Source organism: Passer domesticus, chromosome Z (assembly GCF_036417665.1).
Source record: "Passer domesticus isolate bPasDom1 chromosome Z, bPasDom1.hap1, whole genome shotgun sequence".
Lineage (NCBI taxonomy): Eukaryota > Metazoa > Chordata > Aves > Passeriformes > Passeridae > Passer > Passer domesticus.
The window spans coordinates 10665565-10691606 of NC_087512.1; the positions used below are offsets into that span (position 1 = coordinate 10665565).

The 26042-nt window shown below is 40.1% G+C and overlaps 1 protein-coding gene across 2 annotated transcripts; it reads left to right on the forward strand.

Moving 5' to 3' along the window:
• The first annotated feature begins 1756 nt into the window (after positions 1-1756).
• On the forward strand, positions 1757-17237 carry SUB1 (SUB1 regulator of transcription). 2 transcript variants are annotated; one of them, XM_064404887.1, is made up of 6 exons: positions 1893-1947; positions 2769-2875; positions 3868-3940; positions 5365-5484; positions 11199-11307; positions 14040-17237. In XM_064404887.1, exons 3-6 carry the CDS (start codon positions 3869-3871, stop codon positions 14117-14119), a joined length of 381 nt encoding a protein of 126 aa, XP_064260957.1. In that variant the 5' UTR covers positions 1893-1947; positions 2769-2875; position 3868; the 3' UTR covers positions 14120-17237. The 2 variants fall into 2 exon arrangements, with proteins under 2 accessions (XP_064260956.1, XP_064260957.1); XM_064404886.1 differs by lacking the exon at positions 2769-2875 and having other exon boundaries at positions 1757-1947.
• The last annotated feature ends 8805 nt before the right edge of the window (positions 17238-26042 follow it).

Genomic DNA, 26042 nt, shown 5'->3' on the forward strand with positions numbered 1-26042 from the left:
AAAAAACAACAACAAAAAAACCCCCACAAACAACCAAAGACTTTTGCTTTTCAACACTTTATTAATAGGTGTTTGTTATTGAAATTATGAAGGCTGATCAACCACTACCTCACTTAACCTGTATCAATTTTATCTGGTAGTTAGGAATGGGATTATAGTCCATTTCCTATTTTTTATAGTTTGCTTGCACTTTTTACAATAAAGCTTGTACTCATTTGGTAGCAAGAGCATAAGTAGAGTTATTAAGAACAAGAAAAAGGACTCAACTGGTACTGGGTGTCTGAAGAATTGTCACTGCTCACAACACAACTACAAGACCCATTGCTGCAAACAGTGATCAGCAAATAGGAGCAAGCTGTGTTAGTTTTGTGTGAATCATGACTGTATTTTAATGTTTGTAATGGCATTAAATTCATTATATTCATTATACATTCATAACATTACATTCATCATAAACTGAAAGGCTCAACAGGTAACAAAGAAGTCACAACATGAAGCCACTTTGTGCTCTGACAGCATGCCTGACCTATCACAGTCTGCAAAGGCTGCTAAAAATCGCCTCTTGCAAAGCTGAGGGAGAGGGCCCTTTCCTCACCTCCCTTCCATTTCGGTGTGCCTCAGAAGCAGAACTTGTTTAGATGACCTAAGCCCATCAGACCCTCCTCAGCAGGGTGCTCAGGATGCATCCCCGTGTGAACACGCTGCAGGAAAAACCCAACATTGTCAGTATGTTTTCAAGGCTATTTGCTTGGACAACTTTTAAAATGTAGGTGTTTAAAAGAGGCCCTGAGACAGCTTCAACCTTCCATCTCCGGTGCTCCAGCCCCGTGGTGCCTGCCCGGACGGGGCCTGATGCTCCCTGGCCCACAGCTGCAGAGCCCCGCTGTAAGAGAAGGAAACCCAGAGCACCGGTGGCAGAAAGGGGATCCGGTGGCAAAAGGGGAAGCATCAGGAGGGGAAGCATCAGGAGGGGCTCCGAAGTAGCACCCAGGTGTGGCGGGGCCATGGTTCCGCTATGCAAAGCCACCACAGCCGCACCCCGCCTCACGCCGCTGCCCGGGCGGCATCGAGGAACCGCTGCAGAGCGTGAAAAAAAACCTGCTGTTTATGAATTATTGTAGAGGGTTTTTTCTGCCTTGAGAAGACTGAGGGGATACTTCAGAGAATGACAGGATCCATTTGGAAAAGACCTTTGAGTCAGCCGAGTCTAACTTACGACTCAATACCACCAGGTCAACCAGACCACTGGCACCAAGTGCCATTTGTAGTCTTTCCTTAAACATCTTCAGGGACAATGACTCCACCACCAGACCATTGGCACCAAGTGCCATTTGTAGTCTTTCCTTAAACATCTTCAGGGACAATGACTCCACCACCTCTCTGGGCAGTCCATTCCAATGTCTCATCGTTTCTGTGAAGAAATTCTTCCTAATGTGTATCGAAGTCTCCAGCTCCCTCATGAGGGGAAGCAGAGGGGCAGGTACCGATCTCTTACTCTCGTGGCCAGTGACAGGATTCAATGGCGAGTCAGGGGAGGTTGAGAATGGATACCGGGAGGTTTTTCACTCAGAAGGTGGTAGGGCATTAAAACAGTCCCCTCACAAAGGCGGTCACAACAACGTTGTCCGAAGTGTTCGGACTACGCTCTCAGGGACAGGGTATGACTCTTGGGATGTCTTTGCGCAGGGCCAGGAGCTGGAGTCGATGCCCTCTGTGCGTCCCTGCCAGCTCGGGATTTCCCGTGATCCTGTAAAACCTCCTCTCCAGCCCTATGATCCCTTCCCCGCCCCTCAGGGGAGGCGGGAACGGGCGACGACGGGGACAAAGGGCCGCGTCCCCTTTAAAGCCGCCCCCCGCCGCCCCACGTGAGCGGCCCGGGGCGGGCGTTCCGAGCCGCGTCAGTTCCGCTTGTGTCGCGCTGCGGAGGAGCCACGCGCGGAGCAGGACGTGAGTGCTGGGTCCCCTCGCGCGCCCCCGCCACGCCGCCATCTTCTCCCGCACGCCCCTTCCCGCGCCCCCCACCGCCAGCGCCGCCGCGCCTCCCGGCGCGATCGGGGCAGCCGCGGGCGGGTGGCGCCGAGGCGAGGCTTCCCCTTGTTCCTCGAGTGCCCGCGGTGCCCAGCGGGAGGGATACCCCGCTGTGGAGCGGGAGGAGCGAGCCGAGGGGGAGCTGCCATGTTGGGGGGCACAGAGTCTGAGAGAGGGATAAAATGGCGCCCGGCCGCTCTCCCCCCCGCCTCGGGGGCCGGGGGTAGACCCGGCCCGCCGGCGACCCCTGGCCCGCTACTTTCCGTGCTGTCCTTTTCGTCCGCCGCGGGTAACCCGCAGTCCCTTCGCTGCCGCCCTGCCCCGGGAAGAATTGGGCGTTCTCGCCCGCCCACCCCTCACCCTCATCCTTGTTCGGGTCTCGACTCTTATCTTCGGGGGGCACAGAGCCGTGGAAAAGAGGAATAGGGGAGGAAAATGGCGGCTGGGATCCGCCTACCTGGAGTTCCCGACTCGTGTTCCTTTCCTCACCTTGCCCTGGTCTCCTTTGGCCCGGCTCGTCCCGTCGCCCTGGCCGGCGCTGCGGTGTCTCCTCACGCCCGGCCGCTCCCGGGGGGCACCCACCTCCCCACATCTCTTTTTCCTCCGGTTTCCGCCCACACCTTCCTCCATATTGTCCCTTTCCCCGTCCCATGCGGACCCCCGGGTCATTCCCCAAAACATGGTTTGGCGCGCCAACTCGGTGTCATCCGTTTGCTTATTTTCACATTGTCCCATTCCAGCGCTCCTCTGCCTCCATCCTAGAGCGTGGCTTGTGTGTGCTTCCTCACACCCTGTATCCTGTGCAGTGCTGCAGCTTCCGTCCTTGTGTTGCAAGCTATTACCACAGGTCTTGCCCTACTTCAGAACTACGTTGATCCATTAACATTATTTGGACTCTGGTTTGGTTGTTTTGTTGTGTTTTTTTTTTTAATTTGCATATGTTATTTTTTTATTTTTTTCCACTTCCCATTTAAGAACGCTGTTACTCCTTTTTTATTTCCTGAGATACTCTTTAATACTATCTTGGTCTTTCCTAGCTGAGGTTTGTGTTGTACAGTTTCAGGGATGTTTAATTGTATTCTAAAAGACCAAATGAGCTGTGTATTTGTTACAAAGAGTTTCTAGCAGCAGGGAAGATGTGTAACCGCTATATCTAACCACATGTTTGCATACTAGGGTGACGTGCAAGAACACCTGGCAGCATGCATTCAAGGAATGCTAAATGTCTGCTTGTCTGGTGAATTAGTAGTCTCCAGTGACTGATGTGTTGAAGTTGCAGTGAAAATATTAATTGCAGTGCTGTAGCTCTCTGCAGCTGAGGTGTATTTCAGACTGTTAGGTTATAGGAGAGAGCTCAAGCGTCACGTGTGTGACAATTGTGCAGCATGTTGCTTGCAAATCCAGCTGGGTGAAATGCTTGTGCCTGAGTCTAGCTACTGCTAGAGTGTTAATAATTCATGTTTGTGGATGTAATAGAAAGGATTCAGCTGGAGGGCACTATTGCACTGTGTGTTTTACATTGTGGGTTTTGCCATGTGCAGGGAATATATGAAAATTGTGAAAAATCATTCTGCTGTAGACAGTTCAGAAGCCAAACCACTGCATTTAATGTACTCTAAATGTGTTTTAGTGTAGTTGCAGCAAAAAGAGGAAGAGATATAAGAGGGAAGAGTGCTTGATATTGCATCTGCAGTGCATATCAAAGCTTAAATGAAAGGCAGGAAAATCTTTAGGAGGACTTGAAGAAGATGAGCCAGTACAAACAGGTTTGAAGGTTGTTTTCCAGCCAAAATGGAATGTCATTCCTTATATAGTGTTTTAATGTTTTTCTTTTCCCAGAATGCCTAAATCAAAGGAACTTGTATCTTCAAGCTCATCTGCCAGTGATTCAGATAGTGAAGTTGACAAAAAGGTGAACAATACATACAATTCATTACTGTATTAACTCTTTTGTTTCAGGCTGGGGTTAATTAGGTGAGCATTATGCCACAACATGCATGTCATTCCATATGATTTATCAGACACTTTAAGAAACTTTCTCTTCCACCCACCCATCTCAACAACTGGAGCAACAAAAACCAAACAATCCACCTTCCAAGTATGGGTGGATTGCATAATTTTTTTCCCTGAAGAAAAGTTTTTTTCTTTAGTTGCACTTTGTGTTCTTCATGCCATTCCGTATGATAATTGCAAATTCCCTGTGATTCTTTACTGCTTTGTGGCAAGCTTCTGAACGCTTCTGTATCAACTGCTCTGGTGGGAAGAATTTGAACTTGAGAACATGCCTACAGCCACCCTCTGCCATTTTAATATGTGGATTACTTCTCCATAAAAAAAATCTGCACTTGCCCTGTGCTCCTTGTGTCACTTGCTTACTTTGTTTGCGTGGTATTCTTTTCTCTGCTTCATTTTCTTTTATTTGCTTTTACACCATCTGCTAGTCTCTCACTCAAAAGCTGAGCCAACCTGAGTGTCTTGGAATTGATAAATTTTAAGATGATTGTTGTAAATGTATAAATCAAATGTTCTCGTTTAATTTAAATAGTTATTTAAGTTAGAAGTTTTTATAGATGTACTAGTTATTTCAAGCAAAAGCAAAATGATTGTAGAAATCAAAGTGATTTAGAAAAAAATATTTAATTTATCTTTTCTAAGAAATGCTAGGTAACACAGACACCAGGTCTTTTAATGTAGTATAGTACATGGAGAGATCTGATCTCCTATTTTTACATGAGTAGAAATACTAACTTTGTAGCTTCTCTGTGTAATCTTATTTACAGGTGATACTGTCTGAATGCTTTAAAAAGTCACATAATTTATCATACCATAGGCAGCAATTAGATGCTTATTAAACAATGATCTGGTAGAAGTGGTTTCCAGATTTTTTTATCATCTTACTAATTATCTTAATAAATTATTTTTCTAGATTATTTATTATCTTATCCGTGGGGGGTTTTTTTGGAGGTGTCGCAAGCTGTTCTGTACTTTTTGTTCCATTTAGTGGAGAAGAGGGTGCCATTTCCATCAGATCTAAATTATTTATTAGAACTACTGAAGTGACAGTGTTACTGTGCAGAAAGAGAAGGATTTTTGAAATGTATTTTGATGTGATTAAATTCTCTTTAAAACCAGTGTATTACTTCACTGAGAACAGAATCAGGCTCATTTGAAGTTTTTAAATTCTAGTCTAAATGTTCAGTATTGAATTTCTGCCTTCACAGCAAGAATGTGGTAAAGTGCATTGCTTAGTAGTAGGCTGTGACATACCATGTAAACTTATCTGCAGCATACAGAGTGATTGTGGCTCATGCTTTTCTTTTTTTGATTTGCTCCAAGGCAAAGCGGAAAAAGCAAGTAACTTCGGAAAAAGCTGTAAAGAAACAAAAGACTGGTGAAAGTTCAAAAGGTGCAGCTTCTTCTAAGCAAAGCAGTAACAGAGATGAGAATATGTTTCAGGTAAAATTGATGACTCATAGAGCCTGGTTAAGGTAACATGTTACATCATATGCTGTCTAAATTTTATGAGGTGATCTGAACTTCCTGACAGCTTGGCCTCCTGGAATCCTTGGCCGAAGGGAATTATGATGCTGATGTTCAGATGAGATGCTCAGAAAAGCCTGGTTGGGTTTCAACACAGTAAAAGAATCTGAATTGTATCAATTATCTAGTGACTTTGCTCCTGGTATCTGTGGGTAGTCACTTTGTCAGTAAATAGAGCACTTGCTATCAGTATACTTGAAATATTAGATCAGGTTTGTCTCTACATGGAAATGTTTTTTTAATTAGGGCTCTTGAAAAATATGTTCTTGGAAACCGAAGTGTGGACTCTTCGTTCCTATTTAACTAGGTCAAGGGCAGCTTGGCCTCCTGTGTTATTACAGCATCTTGGAATAAGTTTTGTTTGTTCCTTTATGTTATGATGTGGGGTCTTATCACTGAACATCCATAAAGATAATAACTTGTGGTATTGCCTTGTTTTTAAGATGGGATGAATGTCTGTTTTTTAGTAGAAAGATGCATTTGTGAATTCAGGGTGCTGCAGTTCCCAGGGTTAGCCTAGGCAGTAGCAGTGTGTGCTGAAGTTTGATAGCTCAGAATTAGCTGTTTTGGGGGTGTGCATCAAGATCTGTTAAAGGTCTCTGACTAGCTGGCTGGAAAGGAACTTAAATTCTTGAGGCTTTGAGTCTCAAGTTTGTGAAAGGGTATGGGAAAGGTGCCTAGTGAGATGACCCAAGCACAGAGTAATGTAAATGAAATGGTTCTGGGCTGTAGCCATGTGAAATAGTACAGGGGAAAAGTCTGTTCTAGAGAGGAGACCTGCTTAACTGTTTCTGCCATACAGGGCAGCTACTTTTAATGTCTGAGTTCTTACTTTTCTAGTTATGTTTAGAAGGGAGAACTTCACTTGAAGGCTGTGTCTGGACTTCTGTATTGAAGGGAGTGTATATTATTTTTAGTTCTGCTTGGGCATGCTTTGAACCCTGTAGGAAAAATGGAATAGTGAATTCTACAACTTAGGAAGTGAACTGCAGGTAGAGCTCTAAAGAACTATGTATAAACTTAACACTGTGTTTGTAGTAAGTTCAGGAATTCCAGCCTTGGAGAAAACTTTCAAAATTTTTAGTGCCCCTGATGCAAAAACACACCCAGATCCTTTCAAATGAAAGCAAAAGTATGCATGCTCTGGTTTCTTGAAACCTCTTTGACCTAAGATAATAAAAAGTTACTAAAAACAGACAGTGGAGTACTCATATTACTCTGATAAGAATAGGGTTCTTCTGGTGTTGAGTAGAATACAGATCTGTGAATATCACCTTGACCTAAAATACCAGTGTTACCCAGTCCGTGGCTGCCTTTGAAGTAATCAACAATAAAATATTTTTTTAGATTACTCATTGTGTTATGGTGAAGCATTGTCAGTTTTTGTAGTCTACATAAACTTCTCTGCAGTAACTAACATGCAAATGTTAAACTATAGAAATAAAACTACAGTGGGTCTGAGGATACTTCCCCTTCTTCCCCCCTATCCAGGAGCGCATGCTCGTTAATTTTTTAGATACAGTTTTGTTTGTTCTAGGCATCATAATGATACTAGAAACCTTTCTGGAGAGTTCCTTTCTCATGGCAGTAAAATGATCTCTGATGTGGAAGTGACTTTGCAGTGTAGCTTTACAAGAGTGGCTTCAGCTGATGGAAATCAGGCTGTAAAGCATTCATAGGATAGTCACAAGTTCTATGGTGTCCATATTGTGTGTGGGAGTGGCTGCAAACGATGTGAAACCAAGAGTCTTCTTGTTCTACACCCTCAGGCTGTGTTCTTGAAGCATACAGAATCCCTTAATACAGAGCTCGTTGTGACTGTTGTAGTCAGAAGACTCATAATTTTCACAAATATGTAAAATATGTACATTTTATGTTTTTGTTTGAAATTGTTGGTGTAATTTTTTTTTTTGCAACTACTTACAAAGAATAGTGTTAATGTAAGTAGTAGACCATTTGTTCAATGTAAGAGACAAGGTGTATTCTATGTATTTGTGTGTCTTGGCCTTATTAGGTTTTATAGGGAATCTGGTATACTCTGCAACTTGATGAAGGATTTGTGTGCTGTTAGGATGCAGAAATTTATGTTACTCCCATGTGTGATGTATTACTTGAGGCCCTAAGGACAGGCATTATTTGTGTTAATGTGGAAGGGTTTAGCCTTGATGCATTAGATTCCTGTCTGTGGCTTCAAGCCAATCTGAGCTCTGCACCATGTGCTTTGGTTAGTTTGACTAATCCTATCATCTACCTATGCCTGATTTGGATAAGGTTTGTCAGGATTCATTAATGGCTACCCAGAGCAGAACCACATTGCATGATCGTGCATTTAACTGAAATTGTTATTTCAGAAGTTGTCTGTGTGTGGTCCCTCCACTTCCCAACCACTTTTTATTTGAGTTTTCACCATAATTGGGCTTTGACTTCTGAGGAGTAAGTTCTTCAATTTTTCCAATATCCTTATCATAGATTCCTGAAAGAAGGTAAACATAGAAAATTGTGATGCTCTGAAACTGTTATTGGTTTAGCACACTAATTATGAAACTTAGGTGGTCACTGATGCATTTCACAACTTGCTTTGTTGCAGATGTCACTCTTGACAGGAGTCTTGTACTCCTCACATATGGTTATTGGCTAGGGACAAGAGAAGGTATACAGTTTAATCCAGAGAAACTGGAAATCTAAAAAAGGATGCAGAAGGTGCTTGCTGAAACTCACAGAGGAAGTCAGTTGCGTATCTCTGAAAGGAACAGAGACACATTTCAGTGCTTTTTATTCTGAGAAACAGAAACCTGGAATTAATGGCTTTAATGTTTACTGATTTATGTAATTCAATAGAGTAATATAATCTAAGGATCTGTACTATTTAATAAAAAGCATATGAACTTCTCTGTGAAGGTTGAACTGCACTAAGTACTCTGCTATAAATCATGATAACTGTCTTGGTTTAAATGCAGCCAGCAGCCAAGCCCCAGGCAGCCACTCGCTCAGACCCCCACCAGAGAGAATTGGCAGGGTAAAAGCTGGAAAACTCGAGGGTTGAGATGAAGACAGTTTAATAGGGAAAACAGCAGCCACACATGCAAGCAAAACAAAACAAGGAGTTAATTCATCGTTTCCCATGGGCAGGCAGGAGTTCAGCCATCTCCAGGAGAGCAGTGCCCAGCACATCTAAGTGTCACTTGGGAAGACAAATGTCATCATGCCCAACATGCCCCTTCCCTCTTCCTCCCTCCCCTTTATGTCCTGAAGGTGGTGTCGCACGGTCTGGAATATGCCTCTGGTCAGTTGGGGTCACCTTTCCTGGCTGTGTTCCTCCCACTCTGCCAAGCCCCCCCAGCTTCCCCGCCAGCGTGGCAGTCTGAGAAGCAGAAAAGGCTTTGGCTGTGTGTAAGCTCTGCTCAGCAGTAACTAAAATATCTCTGTGTTATCATCACTGTGTTCAGCACAAAGCCAAAACACAGCCACGTATCAGCCAATGTGAAGAAAACTAATTCTTTGCAGTACAGCAACCCTTAGAATGCTGCTCTGGTTATAGAGATACAAAAATACTTTCAATCACTGGAATTACTCCTAACATTATCAGCAGGTGTGTGAAAAAAAGAAATATTCAGAAATGAATCTGTACCAGAGTTACAGGTAGCTAAGTATCAAGGAACATCAATTTACTTACTTTACAAGTTAAGTGTAGATTTTGTTTGTGGGTTTGAGCGTAGATGTTTGTTGGAACTGTACTTTAGAAGCCTGCTTAATAATTTTAGTACTGGCAGCTTTTGCATCAAGTTCAACTAAATGTCTGAAATTTAAGGGAACATTAATCTGAAATCTAGACGTGATGTGAAATCTAACTTAATTTCAGCATTTACATAGAGAAATGCTTGTATCTAAGGTAGACTTCATGTTTGAGTGAATGTAAACTTTGCATTATTGCCCCTCACCTTAGTAGTTGAATTAAGACATAGAATCTTTCTTATCTTTGAAAATCATGTTCTAAACCCTTTTACTTTATTTGCAGTTGTACTCTGCTGTATTGAATTAGATTTTATTTCTTATGACAAATCTGTAGTTACATGGCAAAGCACTAATATTCTTCAATAGCCATGGAAAAAAAGGGTGCTGCAGAGTGCTACTGGTTGAAGCTGTTCCTGGAGGTGACCTTAAAAGTTACTGGAGCATTAAAGGGTAAAACTAAGAAATGTAGCTATTTAGGGTATTCTTTGCCATGATTGCAGATGGATTTGGGCATGGTACCAGGTTTGGTCTGAAAGAGCCAAATTACCATAACATTATACTTTTATTTTTGAGTTTCAAATCTGTATTGTAACTTTATAAATTAAAAATACTGTCTTATGAACAGTAATGTCTTATTAATTTTAAAGGATGCTTTGAATTAGGAAAGGTGCTTCAGACTTACATTATCTTAATTGTTCTAAAATCAGTTTTAGGTGTCATACAGCATCTGCAGAAAAAGAAAATTCATGTAAGCAAAATGAAATATTCATGTTTGTATCTATTTTGTGAAATAAGACCATATGACTTAAACATATGTGAATTATTGTAGTTGATTGGAGAGCTTCAGTCTTTTGGATCAAACTTAATTCTAGTGGTTTTGGGCCAGAAGTGTAGGGCCCATCCTTAAATTGTATCAAAATGCAACATGGAGAGATAAAGGAAGTTGAAATTGAAAGTTAGTGTTTTACCAGGAAGGAATATTTCATTTTAAAATTGTGTACTTTAGAATCTGTTCTTTTCTTGTATAAAATGTATCCAGAAGATAGATGCAGAATTCAAAGGACTGGTTAGAATTGCAAGAAGTTTTATTTGATTATATTTTAATTATTTATTTTCTGGTTCTCAAATTCACCTTGTACTTGGAATTTTTCTGAATAGATAGATTTTCATCATATTTGGAAAAATACTGAATAACCCCAAATCTGGAGTGTATTTGATAGTTGGTGGTATGATTCTTTCCCAGCTTCTCCCCACTGCCCTCCCCCTGGAAAAAGAAGAGGTGCCCATGTAATTCAGTTGTGACACTGGTTTGAAATTATGGAATTCCAAAATTTCATACTGTGCTACATACTGGTAAACTTAAAAGATTTGACTGTTCTTTTGAAGACATGGTGGTACAGTGAGGTGCCCATGAGGACTTGGGAGTGGGTGTGGGACAGTTGTGGCTAATTTTCATTTCCATCTGTATTTACTGTGTTAAAGAAAAAGGTATCACATGTAAACGTCTTAGTTTAATTTCTGTACTTGTGGAATGGACTAAAATTTAGATTTGGGGGTAGTGCTCCCTTTTTCCGTCTTTGTTTAGAACTTTTGTGACGAAAGGAAATAATTTTTTTTCAGAAAACAGTAAATTCTCGACTTGCGAGAAGCAAGCATGTAAAGAATACAGGTATTTTTATTCTAGGAGAGCTACTTTTGCATTGAGCATTGCCTGCTCAACTAGTTTTAAGTCGTTACTTATTAGCCTACTGACTACTCTGAATTAAGCTTTTAATCTGGTTGTTTCTGTGATGTCTAAAATAAGCTGCAGTGTGACATGTCAGAGTCTAATGCTGCTGGGGAAAGTGAATGCTCTAATATGTAAAATACCTAATGGACCTTTATATGTGTTTTGACAGATTGGCAAAATGAGGTATGTCAGTGTTCGGGATTTTAAAGGGAAAGTCTTAATTGATATTAGAGAATATTGGATGGATCAAGAAGGTGAAATGAAGCCTGGCAGAAAAGGTATTGTTCTGCTTCATGTTACTTTGTATTGAAACATAGTCTGCACTTTACAGTAGAACTTGCTATATAATATTTTTCTCCTTTGTTGCTGCATGATACTTTTTAGTATTATTTTTAGCTACGATTTGCGTTTTTACAAAGGATTAGTTTTATCTGTAGGTTATGAATAAAATCTTAAGTGAGTCTGTTTTCCTAAAGAGATCCTCCATGATTTATGGAAAGCAAGATGTCAAATACAAGTAAATTTGGTAGGGGAGTTTTAAACGTATTTATACCATTGCCATATTTCTCTCCCCCCCACTGATTAACTTAATGAACTGATTTTCTCTTACAGTTGGATTTCTTATTTCAGAATTAGCTGAAAACATATAATCATTTTTATAAGATTTCTAATTTTGTTAAACGAACCATGTCCTTCAGTTTGAACTAAATTTTAGATTAAAACAACCTAAACATTTAATGTGACTAATGATGAAAAAAAAATGTTAAAAAATGTTTTAGTAGAAGGAGAAATATCTTAAGTGTCTAAGTTTGTAATTTGTAGCACAGCATAAGCCATTGTACTTCTAGTTGCCATTTGCACAGTTGCTTTTCATGGCAAGGCTTCACTATGCACCATTTTGAGAACTTCCACATCACAACATGGGGGTTGCAAGACAGTTGCAGTGGTGGTACTGTGCTTAATGTTATGTTGCTTCTCTTTGAAAAGCCTGCTTTTTATCCATTTTCATATAGCATCAGTGAAAGGTAAGTATGAAATGTTCTGCCCTGGGCATTCATAGAACCACAGAATGGTTTGAGTTGGAAGGGACCTTGAGGATCATCTCGTTCAGCCCCACTCTCTGCTGTGGGCAGGAGCACCTTCCACTGGACCAGGTTGCTCAGAGCTTTGTCCAGTCTGGCCTTGAGCACTTTCAGGGATGGGTCATCCACATTCTCTGGGCAACCTGAGCCAGTGCATTATCACACTCACAATACAGAATTTCGTCCTACTACCCACTCTAAATTCTTCCTACTACCCACTTCCAGTGTGAAGCCATTCCTCCCTGCCCTGTCACTACATGCTGTTGCAAAAGGCCCTTCCCCAGCCTCATGTACTGGCAGATTGCTAAATTTGAAGAAGTCTAATGTACAATCACTGTAAGGTTTGTTACATTCTTTCAGTGTGTTCAGGAGCAACTCAGTAAACAGTCATTTAGAAAGTTTGAGAAGCGTTTTCAACATTTCTTAAATAACCACTGAGAATAAGTTTGCATTAATAGGTATACTGGCGCTCTACAGGAAAATTGCGGGTTTTGGATTTGTTACTAGTTAACAAAAAAGGTTACTCTTATCTTCTAAGGACTTTATGTTCTTTGTTTCAAGGTAGAATTCAATAGTATGTGCACTTGGAATGGCAAACAGCAACAGGATTTCATGGGTGGCTGAGTGACAAAAATGACATGATGTAGCTAGAAGTTTATCAATGCAGCAGAAGAGTGAATTTTGTTATGATAAAAATAACCTGTACCCTGATACAATATGTGAGTCTAATATTTCTTTGATTCACTCATAAGCTGCCTGTGTATCCTGAAACCAGTGTAAACAGTCAAAATTTTGTAATAAAACAAAAATAAACCCAGCAATTTAAATTACTGTCAGTGTCTTGAACAGCAGGTCTGAATTTTGTTTGGTTCATCTGGTCTGTGGTTGAGGGACATCTTTATGACACTTAATCCCCTAATAATGGTTAGCACACCTGACCTGTTTTCACGTGAAACCTGCCCTCCAAAGATTGGTGGAAGACTGCTTAGAGAAGCCCCGTGTACACTACTTGCTGTTTTAAATTGTGGTGGTGCTCTGATAAGACAGTGATGGAAAGGAAAAGAAAAGGTTATGTGCTCCAAAAATGGAATTCAAAGTTTCAGCTGTTTTCAGGTCCTGCTCTAGCTTCAGGGAGAAAGCAATGAAGGAAAACTATCCCTGGAAGGGGAGAGTAGAAATAATTAGTTGGAAGAGCTTGACAGGAGAAAGTATGAGATGACTAGGAGCCTGCACTTTACACAGAGTGGGTGTAGAAATTTTTGGGCAAGAGTGAGTAGACCAAAGCACAAATGAAACATATGCCTGTACTCAAGCTTGAGGGGAAGATGAGATCAAATTTAGAACTGAAGTGATGGTTTGTGGGGTACTGAATGATTATTAGTTGAATATCACTAGAAACTGTAGAGAACTTGAAGTAAAAAGTAATTTTGGTGTTGTTTTGTGGGTGCTAGGGAGTGATAGTCTTTCCAAAAGATAACTTAGAGCACCTGCTATTTGTAGTGCTTTAAGAAACAAAAGGGGGAAAACCCCCTCAGAATTACAGTACTGGAAAAGTGCACAGCATCTGCCTAGGTACAGCTTTCAGGAGCCAACAGGAATATAAATTATTTGCTACTTATCACCCAGGACATTTGTACTGCCTTCTGTCAAGGCTAGAGTTATATTTCACTTCTTGTGTTTAGCCTTGTACTTGTATAATTATGTTACACATGTTTTCTTTGTAAACTTGTCTAGAAATAACCAGAAGTTCAGTTGAAGTTTTGGAAGTGGGTAGTTTCACCTTGTAACTAAGATGGTTGTTGAAGTAACTCAAGTATTAATATTATAACAGAGGCTTAGTGTATGAAAGCAGCCTTTATAATAATTGCACGAGACCCTGCACCACAATTTTCTTTTTGTCTGAAGTGTTTATTTTTAATGCTTTTCAGGTATTTCTTTAAATCCAGAACAGTGGAACCAGCTGAAGGAACAGATTTCTGATATTGATGATGCAGTAAGAAAACTCTAAAGACAGAGCCATACAAAAACTTATATCATTTAGTTGTATTAAGCAGTCTTTTTACATTGGCTTTAGTTTTCTAAAATATTGTTTTCCAAGCTATTGTATATTTGGATTGCAAAACAATTTGTAAGATGAATACTTTTTTTATGTGCATTAAAAGTGTATTCTGAGTGAGGCTATTTGTGTATACTTTACTAAAAGGAATTGTGTTGCTTTCACCCCATGTTGTAAAATAAACAGATTAAGTAATACGTAAAACATACTTGTTTATGGCCTTTTGATTGAAGGTGTTTGCTGATAAGGCCACCTAATAGCTTTAGTAGTTGTTTTGAATTTCAGTTTAGTTTACAGTAAATATTCATCTGTTTTATGAGGGGATTTCTTGAAATGTCTCAATTTCACTTTTTCTTTTATTCCATTTTCTGTGATAATGCCCTGCAGCTTTCTGCTTTAAGACTTGATACAGACAGTGAATACTTGGAAAAACACATTTTTGTAGATAATTTTCAATACCGTATTTGCTAATTTACACTATTTATTCAGATGTTAAGTCTTGAATATATAGCCTTTTTTTGCATTACTTGCATGAAGCATTATGCTAAACAATAACACTTGAACACAAAACACATGCTCTCTCTTCCCATTTTTCTATAGCTTGTCTGACCTAGAAAATACAAGTAGCCTTTTTTTGGACTTTAGATGTGAAGCATTAATGTCTACAGTAATAGACATATACCTCAGAGCAAGACAGTATTTAAAGGCTCCAGATGTGGTTATTAGTTAGAACACCCTTCAAGGTTTGCATTAAATTCATTCTGGAATGCATAATCAGTTATTCTGTGGAAGAGGAGTGGTTTACCTGTCTAGGGTTTTTGTTCATTTGAAAGTACTGCATAAACAATGATGATTAAATTAGACTGTAACACAGGTTAAACAATCAAACAGGGTTAAAACTGCTGCAGCCAAAACATCTGTCTGTGTTCCTGCCCCGTGCGTGCTGCCGGCCCAGACACGGAGCTGGGGGTGCTCCCTGTGGCTCACGTGCCACAGCTGGTTTATCCGCGCGGAATGCGCTTAGCGCAGGGAGCTGACCCGGCACACAGCACACCATCACCCAGCCAGCCTGGCTGGTCAGCTCCCCTACCCTGGACAGAAAAGCCTCTGCCCCATGGAAGCTCAGTTACACAAGATGCTGCCCTAGAGGCAGGGCTTCTGGGTGACACCAAGTCACAAACAATGGAAGAGAGAAGAGAGAATGTGGAGAAGTGTAAGGGGTGCACCAGGGTGGAAGTTAATGGTGCAAGATCGAAGTTTGCTGGCACAAAATAACTGCAGTGAAGAAATGGAAGCAGAATTGGAGGAGTTAATTTTCTGACATAGTTAAGCAAAGCAAGAAGATAAAACGACTTTATGAAAAAGGACATTTCAAAACTGGTGAATGTCCAACTTAATTGGTTTACGTGTAATTTTCCCACTTGATGATAATGTAGTCTCTAAATTTTGTATAGATAAACAAGATTTACTGTTTGTTTAGTTAACAGAACATTTTGATATAGTTGTTTATATTGTAGACATGATTGTAAGTGCCATACGCTGTCTATTTGTGTGCTGCAGAGTTCATAATTCAATGCAAATAGGTATTAAAGGCCGAGGAAGAGAGATTTCATCAAATTAAGTGCATGTTGCTTAGTTTAAATATGTCACATCTTCAACTGCTTTTTAACCCACTGTTGATGTTACAAATAAAATTTAAATCTGTTTTTGTATAGCTCAAGAAATACTACGTTTTTAAGAACTGGTTGAGGGTGAATAAAAGGGTAAAGAGATGTTTGTGGTAGCAGATGTGGTTTTTTGGGCTCAGCATTCTTTTTTGAGTGACTTAACAATATATAGGGCTACTTGGACCAAATAAATATAAAATAGCTGCTGAAATTTCACCGATGAGTGAAATAAATTGCTTCAGATCCCTATAGACAGGTTCTAGGTGTTTTTTGTTGCAATATATATATTACGTGATTTTGTTCCTTTAAGTCTGAAATTTTGCAACCAGATTTCATGCATTTTACCTCAGAACTTTGAAGTGGCTACTTAAAAGTGCATGGTTATATTAGAAGGGAGATTGTCCTCACTTAGATTACTGTGCTAATAGGTCAATTGTGTTCAGGAAAGTGGGAAATAAAAATGATTTGTTTGGGGAGATTGAGTGTAAAGGTTTAATACAGTGATTAGTTTAATGTGGAAATTGATGGTAGAGGTATTCAAAGAAATTAGTAATTGTTAAACACAAACTATGAGTTATTAGTAGGTATCAAAAGAGACAAGTCAGTTTCACAAATGAACTCAAAATGGGATGACTTGATCAGGTGATGACTGATGTGCTTGTAAGATGGTAATATGCAAGTAACCTCAATAAAAGTGTGACACATTCAGTATTCTTTTGAAATAAATGCTAGTGATTTGTCATGTCATATCTGTAGCTTCTCTTTATTTGAGAAGAAAATTCAAATCTTTTTTGACTAACGATTATTTTTTCTAGACAGTGTTAGCTAGGATATGTGTTGAAGTATCCATGGAAGAAAATTGTGCATGTATGATGAGGCTGTTAAATACATGATAAAAGCACTGCTGCCTCTCCCCTTTAAGTGATGAAAGATATTGATTCTTGGTGTTTATGCAGAGCATATTAGCAATATGTTTTATAAATAAGGCCTACTGTGGAGCTTAGGGGAAAAACACATCACAGAGCTGCCAAAGTACTGTATATGTGATAATCAAACTGTCATGTACCATGTTGCTCGTATGTAGAGATGTTCATATTGAAAATAAATAAATGCAGTACTAATTTTGGTATTTCTTCTAAAGAAGATGGCCCTGGTTATGTATGTATGTGATCTGTTGGCAAAAAAACCACGTTGATGATTGTAATTCTGGTAACTCAAATGTCTTATAGTTAGCTGTGTGGAATGTTTCATGTTTTGCTCTGGTGGTGTTCAATGCAGAGAGGCTACTGGAAATAGAGCCCTTCAACTGTAATTACCTTAATGTTAAAATAAAAAATGGTTAAATGGCATATGTGTAATAACAATTTGAACACTTGGAAATAAAAAAAAAAGACTTCTGTTGACATAGTGTTATTTTTATTAGAATTTTAGCTGCATTATGTTACAGTACTTGCTATTTGTTTCTTGCAGTTGTCATTTGGAAATTTGGAAACTTCATTATCTTTTATTTGGTCTGTGCTTGCGGGTAGGAAACTGATTGTGTAGCCCAGAGGGATAGAAATTTTTCACTAGTATAAAAAAACCAGCTATTGCATAAATATAGAAGCAGCACATTTTCAAACATTAGCTGGAAGGAAAGTGCCTGGTAATTTGTTACTGTTACGAGATTCGCTGATTGTCTTTTTTCAGTGGAGTTTCTCCTGACTGTAAATGTCACAGATGAAGTAGAAAAATCTCACGCATTTATTATCATTGGTCAGTTATGTCTGCATAGGCGTTTTCAGGAAGGTTGTTTGTTTTTCACACACTAAGTGATTGATCTGTAGGGGGTGGATTAATTAGTGACTATAGCCTTGAACCTATCAGACTTTTCTTCAAGTAATTTTGTATAGTTTAGCCACAGAAACAGAAGTAACTCTGGCTCAAAGGGAAGAATGGTGTGGGGTTAATGGAGGGTCATTGTGTCCTCCCTAATCTTCATTCACTGCCCTCCCCTTACTGATGGGGTTTATCTTTGTAGCTCCGGTGTTCTGCATGGAAGAGCATTCCAATAGGCACTGTTTGTCCTGTGGCGGATCTAGGCTGCATGTCTCCTGCTCGCAGCTACATAGAAGTGTGAAAACATCTCTGGGGAAACTGAAGTAAATGGTCCTTATCTTAATGATGGTTTATCAGGGAAGCTTAATTCTGCTATCATGTGAGCAGAAGGACATGCTAAGAGCCAGGCACCTGTGCCCTTGGTATTGCACTTGATTTAACAAAAATGTAATAATTTTTAATAAGATCTGCCTGATTTGGGATTTTTTTTGTACTTCTATTCTGGTTTCAGTGATTTCATATGCTGATCATTGATCAGATGTCAGATGAGGTAGGGATTAAGGTTGTGTTGAGGACTCAGGTTTTTTAAAGTTACCTGTTAGAAGGATGTTGAGGGCTCTCAATCCTAAAGGTTAAAGGAGCTTACTGTAGAATGGAAAGCTGGTGCAATTAACAGACTGTTCTAGGAAATCTCTAGCTGTATTTGATAAGGCTAAAAAAAGAAAAACGTGGCTGCTTGGTCAGCATGCCTAGTAGACTGCTGTTACTTATCAGCACTCACTTGGGGAAGAATTAATCAGATGAAAACTGTTGAAGTAAAGAAGTGGTAAGATTTTATTTTTACTGTTTACTCATGTTATCTAAAAAAGAACTGTGTCACACCTTAAGAAATTAAATGTTTTATGATTTCACTAATAACCTGATGTGTCAGGATGATTTTTCTACTGTTGAAAACAAAGCTCATTTCATCTTAAACCTGTTTATCCACTAAAATACCCTCACACGCCAGATCTGAGAGAGAGGTGAATGATGGTATATTAAAAACAAATTTGAGATCATCTTTACCCTAACAACTGGCTGCTTGAAATTAAAGATAGGCAGTGTATATTGCAATAATACTTTTCATTGTGTTTGTGGCATTGATTTTATGTAACCTTTTAAGGTTTTTGCTAGCTGTATCAATGTGAAATGGCTTTGCTGTTTTCACTGATTTACACTTGCCCTTCCTTACTGAGATCTGCAGCTCCTCTTGTATTTCCTCTACTCTTTATGTTCTGACGGGAATCATCCATCTGCCTCTTGGAGCACAGATATCTCTGGTTAAACTCATGCTATCACAAGACAAGGAATATCTCAAAGATTGTATCCTAGTGGTAATTGGCAGATAAAGCTGCTATTGCTAATAAAGGTCAGTTAATGTATGTGTGTATAAATGTTGGCACTGTGATAAAGTATACTTAAAATAATTGAATTACTCATGCCAACATGCATACGTCCCAAAGGAAGTATTTTTTTTCTGTAGTTGGATTATTGTCTGCAGTGAAAGTACTGGACAAATGCTTTTCCCCATGAAGTGGTCATGAACAGCTTGGAGAATACCAGTGAGATAGTTCCTGGGGAAAAAGTGATGGGAACTGTCACATGGATGGATATCCTGGCCGTGAGGGAGGGTAATTGTAATTGCAGTGGTTTGGTCAATGCAAAGAAAACTTGTGTGTGTCGGTTGCCTTCTTCAAGTGACCTGTAGTACATGAGTATCTTTTGTGATTATGTAAAGACTGCCCTCCTGTCTAAAGAAACCTTTGAACAATATTAATTTTCCATAGGCCTGCTTCTATATAACCCGATTTTTGTCTTTTTTTTTGTTAGGTTTGTTTGTTTGTTTGCTTTTTTTCTTCAGATGTGTCAGCCTATGTGGTATAGTCCCCTTTCAGTAGTAGGAGAACTTGTAACCCTGATTGAGTCATTCCTGTGCAACTGGAGAGGGAAAATATATTACCTTATTTTGACACATTATCCATTATGTTAATATTTAATAATGATGCATCTTTCATCTATCCAAACAATTCATTGTAACAGGAAAATATTTGTGGCTTATCTGTTAAATTGCTTAGGAACAAGCATTTTGGAGTTTGAGGAAAAGTTTGTAAACAAGTTATCTGAGTATTTCCATCATTCCTATAAATGTGCTCGTGCTTGGTGTTTTGATTTTGTGGCACTTTATTTCCGGAAACTGAACTTTTTTCCTTGTGATCCTTAAGGAGCGATGAAAATCCTTATTTTTTACCTACTGCAGTTTCGGATTTTGAAAATCAGCTTGAAGAGGTCATGCTTGGATGCATTTTCTGCTAGATTACTAGATTGTTACCTGGCTGAGACTGTTTGTTTTGTAGTCTGAGTAGCTGTTGGAAAGAGTCTATTAAACTGCAAGCTTGTGGTAATGCAGTGTGAGAAGGTGAGGAGAGGAAAAGTCATAGATGAAGAAATTAGTTATTTTTCAGAACCTTTTCAGAACATGATCTGGAAACAGTATGTTTGCATTTGGAAGGCAAAAACTAACCCCAAAACCACTAAAAAACATTCCACTTAAATTTGAAACTGCTTCTGTTCACACACAAGTTAATCAAATATGTCCTTTTTATAAAATGTTATTGAAAAACCTAATCACAAAATTTGAGGAAATCTTGAAAGAAATCTTCAAAGAAATCTTCGTAGATAAACACTACGAAGATAAACACTGCATTTACCAATACCAAATTGGTAATTCACTTAGCTTGTTAAAGCTAAGTGAATTTATACCAAAATAAAATTTTTAATTGACTTTGTGGTTTTGACACTTTGAAACAATTAACCAAATAGGTTAATTTCTAGGAAGCTTTCTGAGGACTTTGAAGCTTTCACAAGTGGATGTCACATCCTTGGTTGAAGGAAGAGACCTGTTAACTTCTTGTGTGGAAGTTTTGGGACAAAGCGGGTGCTGTGTGCTCTGGGCAAGGAGTTTGATCTGCTTTAGGTCAGTATCACCTCAAAGCCTTGGTACTATCAGTTGGGTGTATCAAATGAAGAGTACAATAGACTTGTTTTAAGATTTTTTTGTGTATTCCACCAAAGTAAAATTTGCACGTATATTTAGCATGATTAATTAAATTTTTTTTGTGTGTGGTTTTGTCTTCAAGAGGATTGAGATTAGCACCTAATTAAGAAATTTCTAATTCTGCAGTTGATCGTGTAGTTTAGGTAATGTTCAGATATATTTTGCATTTGGTTTTTGCTTGAGTCGTTGCTAATGTACTTTCATAGGCATTGTTTATCAGTATTTAGGATGGAAGTCTTCAAGGCAGGGGAATACTTTTCTATTTCCAAACAGATCTCTTTTTTCATTACGGATCTTTTGAATGCAGGATGTATGGAAGGTGTAGCGAAGTGGAATTAAATAACTCATATCACTGCTTTTCACTTCAATGCATGCAAGATCTGAATTGAAAACCTTCATATAAAAGAGCATGACAACCTGTTGGCAAATCTTCAGCAGTGTATGTAACAGTTCAGACAAGTGAGATACTTATTTCTTTCTCCTGGGTAAACCTCAATAATGACTTTTGAGTAAATTAATTTTTTAAAAGAAATATTCAGACAAACGTCTGTATAAGGGGCTGGTTGGTGATGGGCCTGAGCGGTGCCTCGGCTCAGGCATCGCCCGCGGGCCGGCCGGGCTGATCCGCCGGCAGCCATGCGAGCCCGCATCTCCGCAGGGACCGGGGCTCCCGGGCCATGTCCTGTCAGCACGTAGCAGCAGCAGCCCGAGCTGGGGCCACACGCACTGAAGCTGCCGCAGCCACGCGGGTGCACCAGCGCCGGGCAGTGTTTGGCTGCAGGTCCCTCACCCTGCCCTCCCAGAGCCTGCGGCCGCCTCCAGCCACCGAGCTCTGCTGCTCCCCTGCTGCTGGGCCCGGCAGCAGGAGCAGCTCTCCAGGTCACTCCGCAGGGCTGAGAGACTCTTTACCAGTGTCTGATCTCTACAGCGAGGTAAGGAATATTTTATTTTCAGCCTAAAGGTATACTGTGTGCTAGTGACGTTTATATATAGCCATCTATTTATTTATTACAATACCCACTGATTTATTACAAGTGTGTTGAATAACACAGTGTTTAATAGCTGTCTGAATTGCTAAGTCATCATTTAGGTCTTTGTCAGATCACCCATTAATTACCCTCAAGTGATCACTTCATCACCCTTTGATTACTCTCTAATTTCTAGTCAATCATCAATTACTTATCATTTGATTGTAATTAAATCATTACTCAAATTCTTTTAGTTAACAACTCAATAATGTCTTGATAAATCACCAGTGATATCTAGGTGTCACTCCATGCACTTGGATTTCGGCTGTGGAGTTGTAGAGTAGAAAATGTCATTGCAAGTGTTTATTGTAGAACAGCTATTTGTGCATGGCCTATAGTAACACTGTATTACTGTGTAGGAAAATGTTTCTAAACATTCCAGATACTTTCTTATCTTTTAGAGTCAGCCTCTATGTTCTGTGGAGGACTCTTAGGAAATCATTATAGCCACCTCAGAGCGAGTATTGGGTAAGGATGGCCAATAGTTGTGAATAAAGCTAGTTGAATTCTCTGTACTGTTGGCTGCCAGTAGTGTTGAGGCATTTGCAGCACTCAGAAATGAAACATCTGTGGGAGGCCTTTTTTCCACTTCTTGACACAGGAATCTTCAGTAAATACTTTGAATTTGGTTGGACAGGGATTTAAGTCATTGTTTTCAAAGTAATGGGAGTTGAAATGAAAAACATTGTCTTAAATAACAGCCTCTTACTGTGTTAATGATGGGACTGGGGATTTAGAGAACAATCCTCGCTAGTGCTCAGGAAAAAAGTTCCTGTGTCAATTCCTTGAGCTGAGTTAATGGCCCATGTTCTGTAGATATATTTTTGTCTTGTTATGCAATATATTAAGACAATGTTCATTGTTCAAGATATTTAGAATAATGTGTCTACTGTTGCTAAGAACTCTGTTTCAGCCTCTAGGAAAGCTGCCAGAGCAATGAGATGAAAACCAGCACAGATCACATAGTGCCTCTTTTGCCTCAGGACTTTCCTATTTCATACAACAGAAAGCATTTACTGCTCTTAGATATATGAAATTTACAATTTTGATGAAGGTGGATTGCTACATCTGAACTTCTTGGCTTGTCATCTGATGAGATGGGCTCAACTCATATCTGTTTTTCTGGTACTGAAATACAGTATTTTTTGTGCCATGAAGTGCAAATTCATATCTCTAATATGTGCTGGTTTCCCTGAATGGTCAGTAACCTTGTATAGTCCTGCTTCTCGTGATTCTCCCTGAACTATCTTTCATCCCAGTCAGCTTTTCAGGGTCAGTCTGTGTAGTTCCTGGGATAGCAGTAGCAATGGCACCTGTGAGATCCTGCTTTCTGCTTTGCTACCTGTTCTTTCCAGCACTCCCTGGCACCTGGAAGAAATAGACACTAGTCTTCCTCTGCAAAGTCTGATCTGAAAGGAAACCAGGTGTGCTGCAAAGTACAGTAACAGTCTCTTTGGATATTTCTTGATGGGAAAAAAGTAATGCAACAGGTGAATGAAGCATATTTCATAGAATCATAGAATGATTTGAATTGGAAGGAAACTTGAAGATCACCTAACTCCAACTTGTTGTCTCCTTATTTGCAAAAGTTCAATACTTTCTTGGTGATTTCTCAGGGGCAGCTCCTCTCAGCACTGACTCCTTCATCTTCACAGCACAGCCAACAAACTCAAGCTTCCTTCTCAATTAGTTAGTGCACTCTTACAGCACTCTTCTTCTCATTGGTTACAGCTGTGGCCTGTAAAGGGCAGGCCTGTTCCTAACCTTTGGTAGTTAGTACAGCTGCAACTCCTCAGGGGTGAGATTACCTTCTGCACTACCTTTATTTTCTTACATTCTATACCCCCCACACCCACTCCCCTGCCATGGACACCTTCCACTAGACCAGGATTCTCAGAGCCCTACCTGCCCTTGAGCACTTCCAGGGATGGGGAATCCATAGCTCCTCTGGACAAACCTGTTCCACTGTCTTACCACCCACAGAGTAAAGAGCTTATTCCTAACACCTAATCTAAACATGCCATCTTACAGTTTAAAGCCATTTACCCTTGTTCTATCACTACATGTCCTTGTAAAAAGTCCCTGTCCAGCTTTTGTAGTCCTTTTAGGTACCGTAAAATGCTGTAATGTTTCCCTAGTGCCTTGTTTGCTTCAGCATACACCACCCCAGCTCTCTCAGTTGGTCTTCGTAGGAGGGGTGCTCCACCTCTCCTGATCTGGATGTCCCTCCTTTAGACTCTTACAGATCCAAGACATTCTCATGTTGTGTGCCTCAGAGCTGGGCACAGTACTTCAGACTGGTGTCCATTTCCTGCTCCAGTAACTTGTTTGCAGATGAACATGCACCTCCTGTCATGAGAAAACAGCACAATTGCAATTTGGGCATGAGAAAGGCTGGCTTGCTCATCTCTGGGTTGTCTGTTTTACTCCCACATCAGGAGAGAGGCAGGATCATCCTGTGCTCACCTTAAAAACTAATATTTTGTGAAAATCTCAGACATGCTTTGCATAACTTTGGAGAGGGAACTGCCTCACAGTTTAGTCAGCATGTGAATGTACAAATATTTCCAGTCTTTTCTTCAAGGACCAGATGTTTCAGTTATTGTGGAAAATCTGAATGTCCTGCATAAGCAAGATACATCTTGCTTTCTGATACATCAGAAGGCAAATGCAGTGAGGGAGAGGTGTATGAGCAGTGATCATCATTTGTAGAAGAGGTATCTATACATTTTACAGTCTTCTGGCAGTTAAAGTGAGCAGAGCTGCAGTATGGGTCCAAAATGAGATAGGTACAGTTTTTCTTTGCGGGACTTAATAAGAAAGAGCTTCAATCTTGTATAGTTTTATTTCATTTGCAGCCGATAGGTCTCTCAACAGAAAGCTCACTGCACAGATAAGATAGGACAAGACACTGTCAGTCTTCTTCCCAGCCATGTTTCAGGTTTCTCTTTGGCTTCTGCATGTGTTCTCTTTGTGTATGGGTCACTTCAGGCACTTCAGCCCAGGAAGTCTCCTCCCTGGCCAGCCCAGGAGCAGCAGTGCTCCAGTGAGGAGGAGCTGGGGTAGGGTTAGTATTTGACCTGCCTTGCTCCAGATCATCAAATCTCGCTATTTGCAGACATCTGATATTTCTGGGAAAGTCTGGTCTCTTCTTCATTTTTCTCCAGCTTCAGCTGGTAGCGGTTTTGACCCCATCATCTTTTAATCATCTGGCTTCTAGCTTCTTTTATTACATGGCAATTTCTAACTACAAAAGAGGGGGAATAATTTTTTTTCCTGCCTGTATTTTTTTTAAATTTAGCTTTTGTTCTCTGCAGAACTATGTATTTTCTTTGAACAGTGCACAGTTTGAATAGTTGGGATAGATGTGACATTTCCAGCTGCAGCCTCTTGTCTCCAAAGGGTGGCTAATGACACTCATGAAGCTTTCAGACCCGCACAGACCTCTGAGTGTAGCCAGCCACTAGATGTCAGCATTATTTTAAAAATAATCAGCTGTGCTACCTATTGGCCATTCCTGCTTAAAATGTGCTGATGTGAAGTTGATGAGATTTGGTAACTAGTGCCTAGAAACAAGCTTTCATATTTATGAAATGCTCAGTGACACCTGTGTGGCTAGCGGCATAGCAGGGTGAATCTTACTAATAATTTCCCACATTTTTAGACATTGTGAAAAAGACACCTACCTGTTCAAATGGCTGAAAACAAAGTAGGATTTCATAGTAAGACTTCTGAAGTTCAATTGTGCTTGCACTCAAGTGTGACTCTATCAATGGAGTGAGTAAGGCAGCTCCCTGTCAGAAAAAAAATTGCTATTACATCATGGAGCCCCTGAGGAAGGCTGAAGAGCTTTTGTGTGCACATTAGGGCTGCACTTAGGGGGGAAGCTGGCTAAACTGATTTAGTGAGTCACTGGTGTAGGCAAGATACAGTCTTTCTTATATTCTCTCCATTGCTCTTCAAGTGGCTAATTTGATAGAAAATAAGCCAACAAGAACAAGCAACTAGTTTTCTGTTGGGAAGATGATCCCTCTCTCATCACGTGAGTGCCTGTGTCAGCCCAAGGGTGAGACTGTGCAGCTGAGGGCAAGATTAAAGAAAGGCAGAGGGACAAACCTGTGACAAATGTGAGTCATTAGGTTTTTTCTATTTTCTGTTTGCATTCTTTGCCTGGGAGGCACAATATCTACCTGTCCTGTAGACTCTATTTCCATCCTCTTGCTCCTTTTGCTTTGACAGATATTCCTTCCTATTTCCTGGGTAGAGCT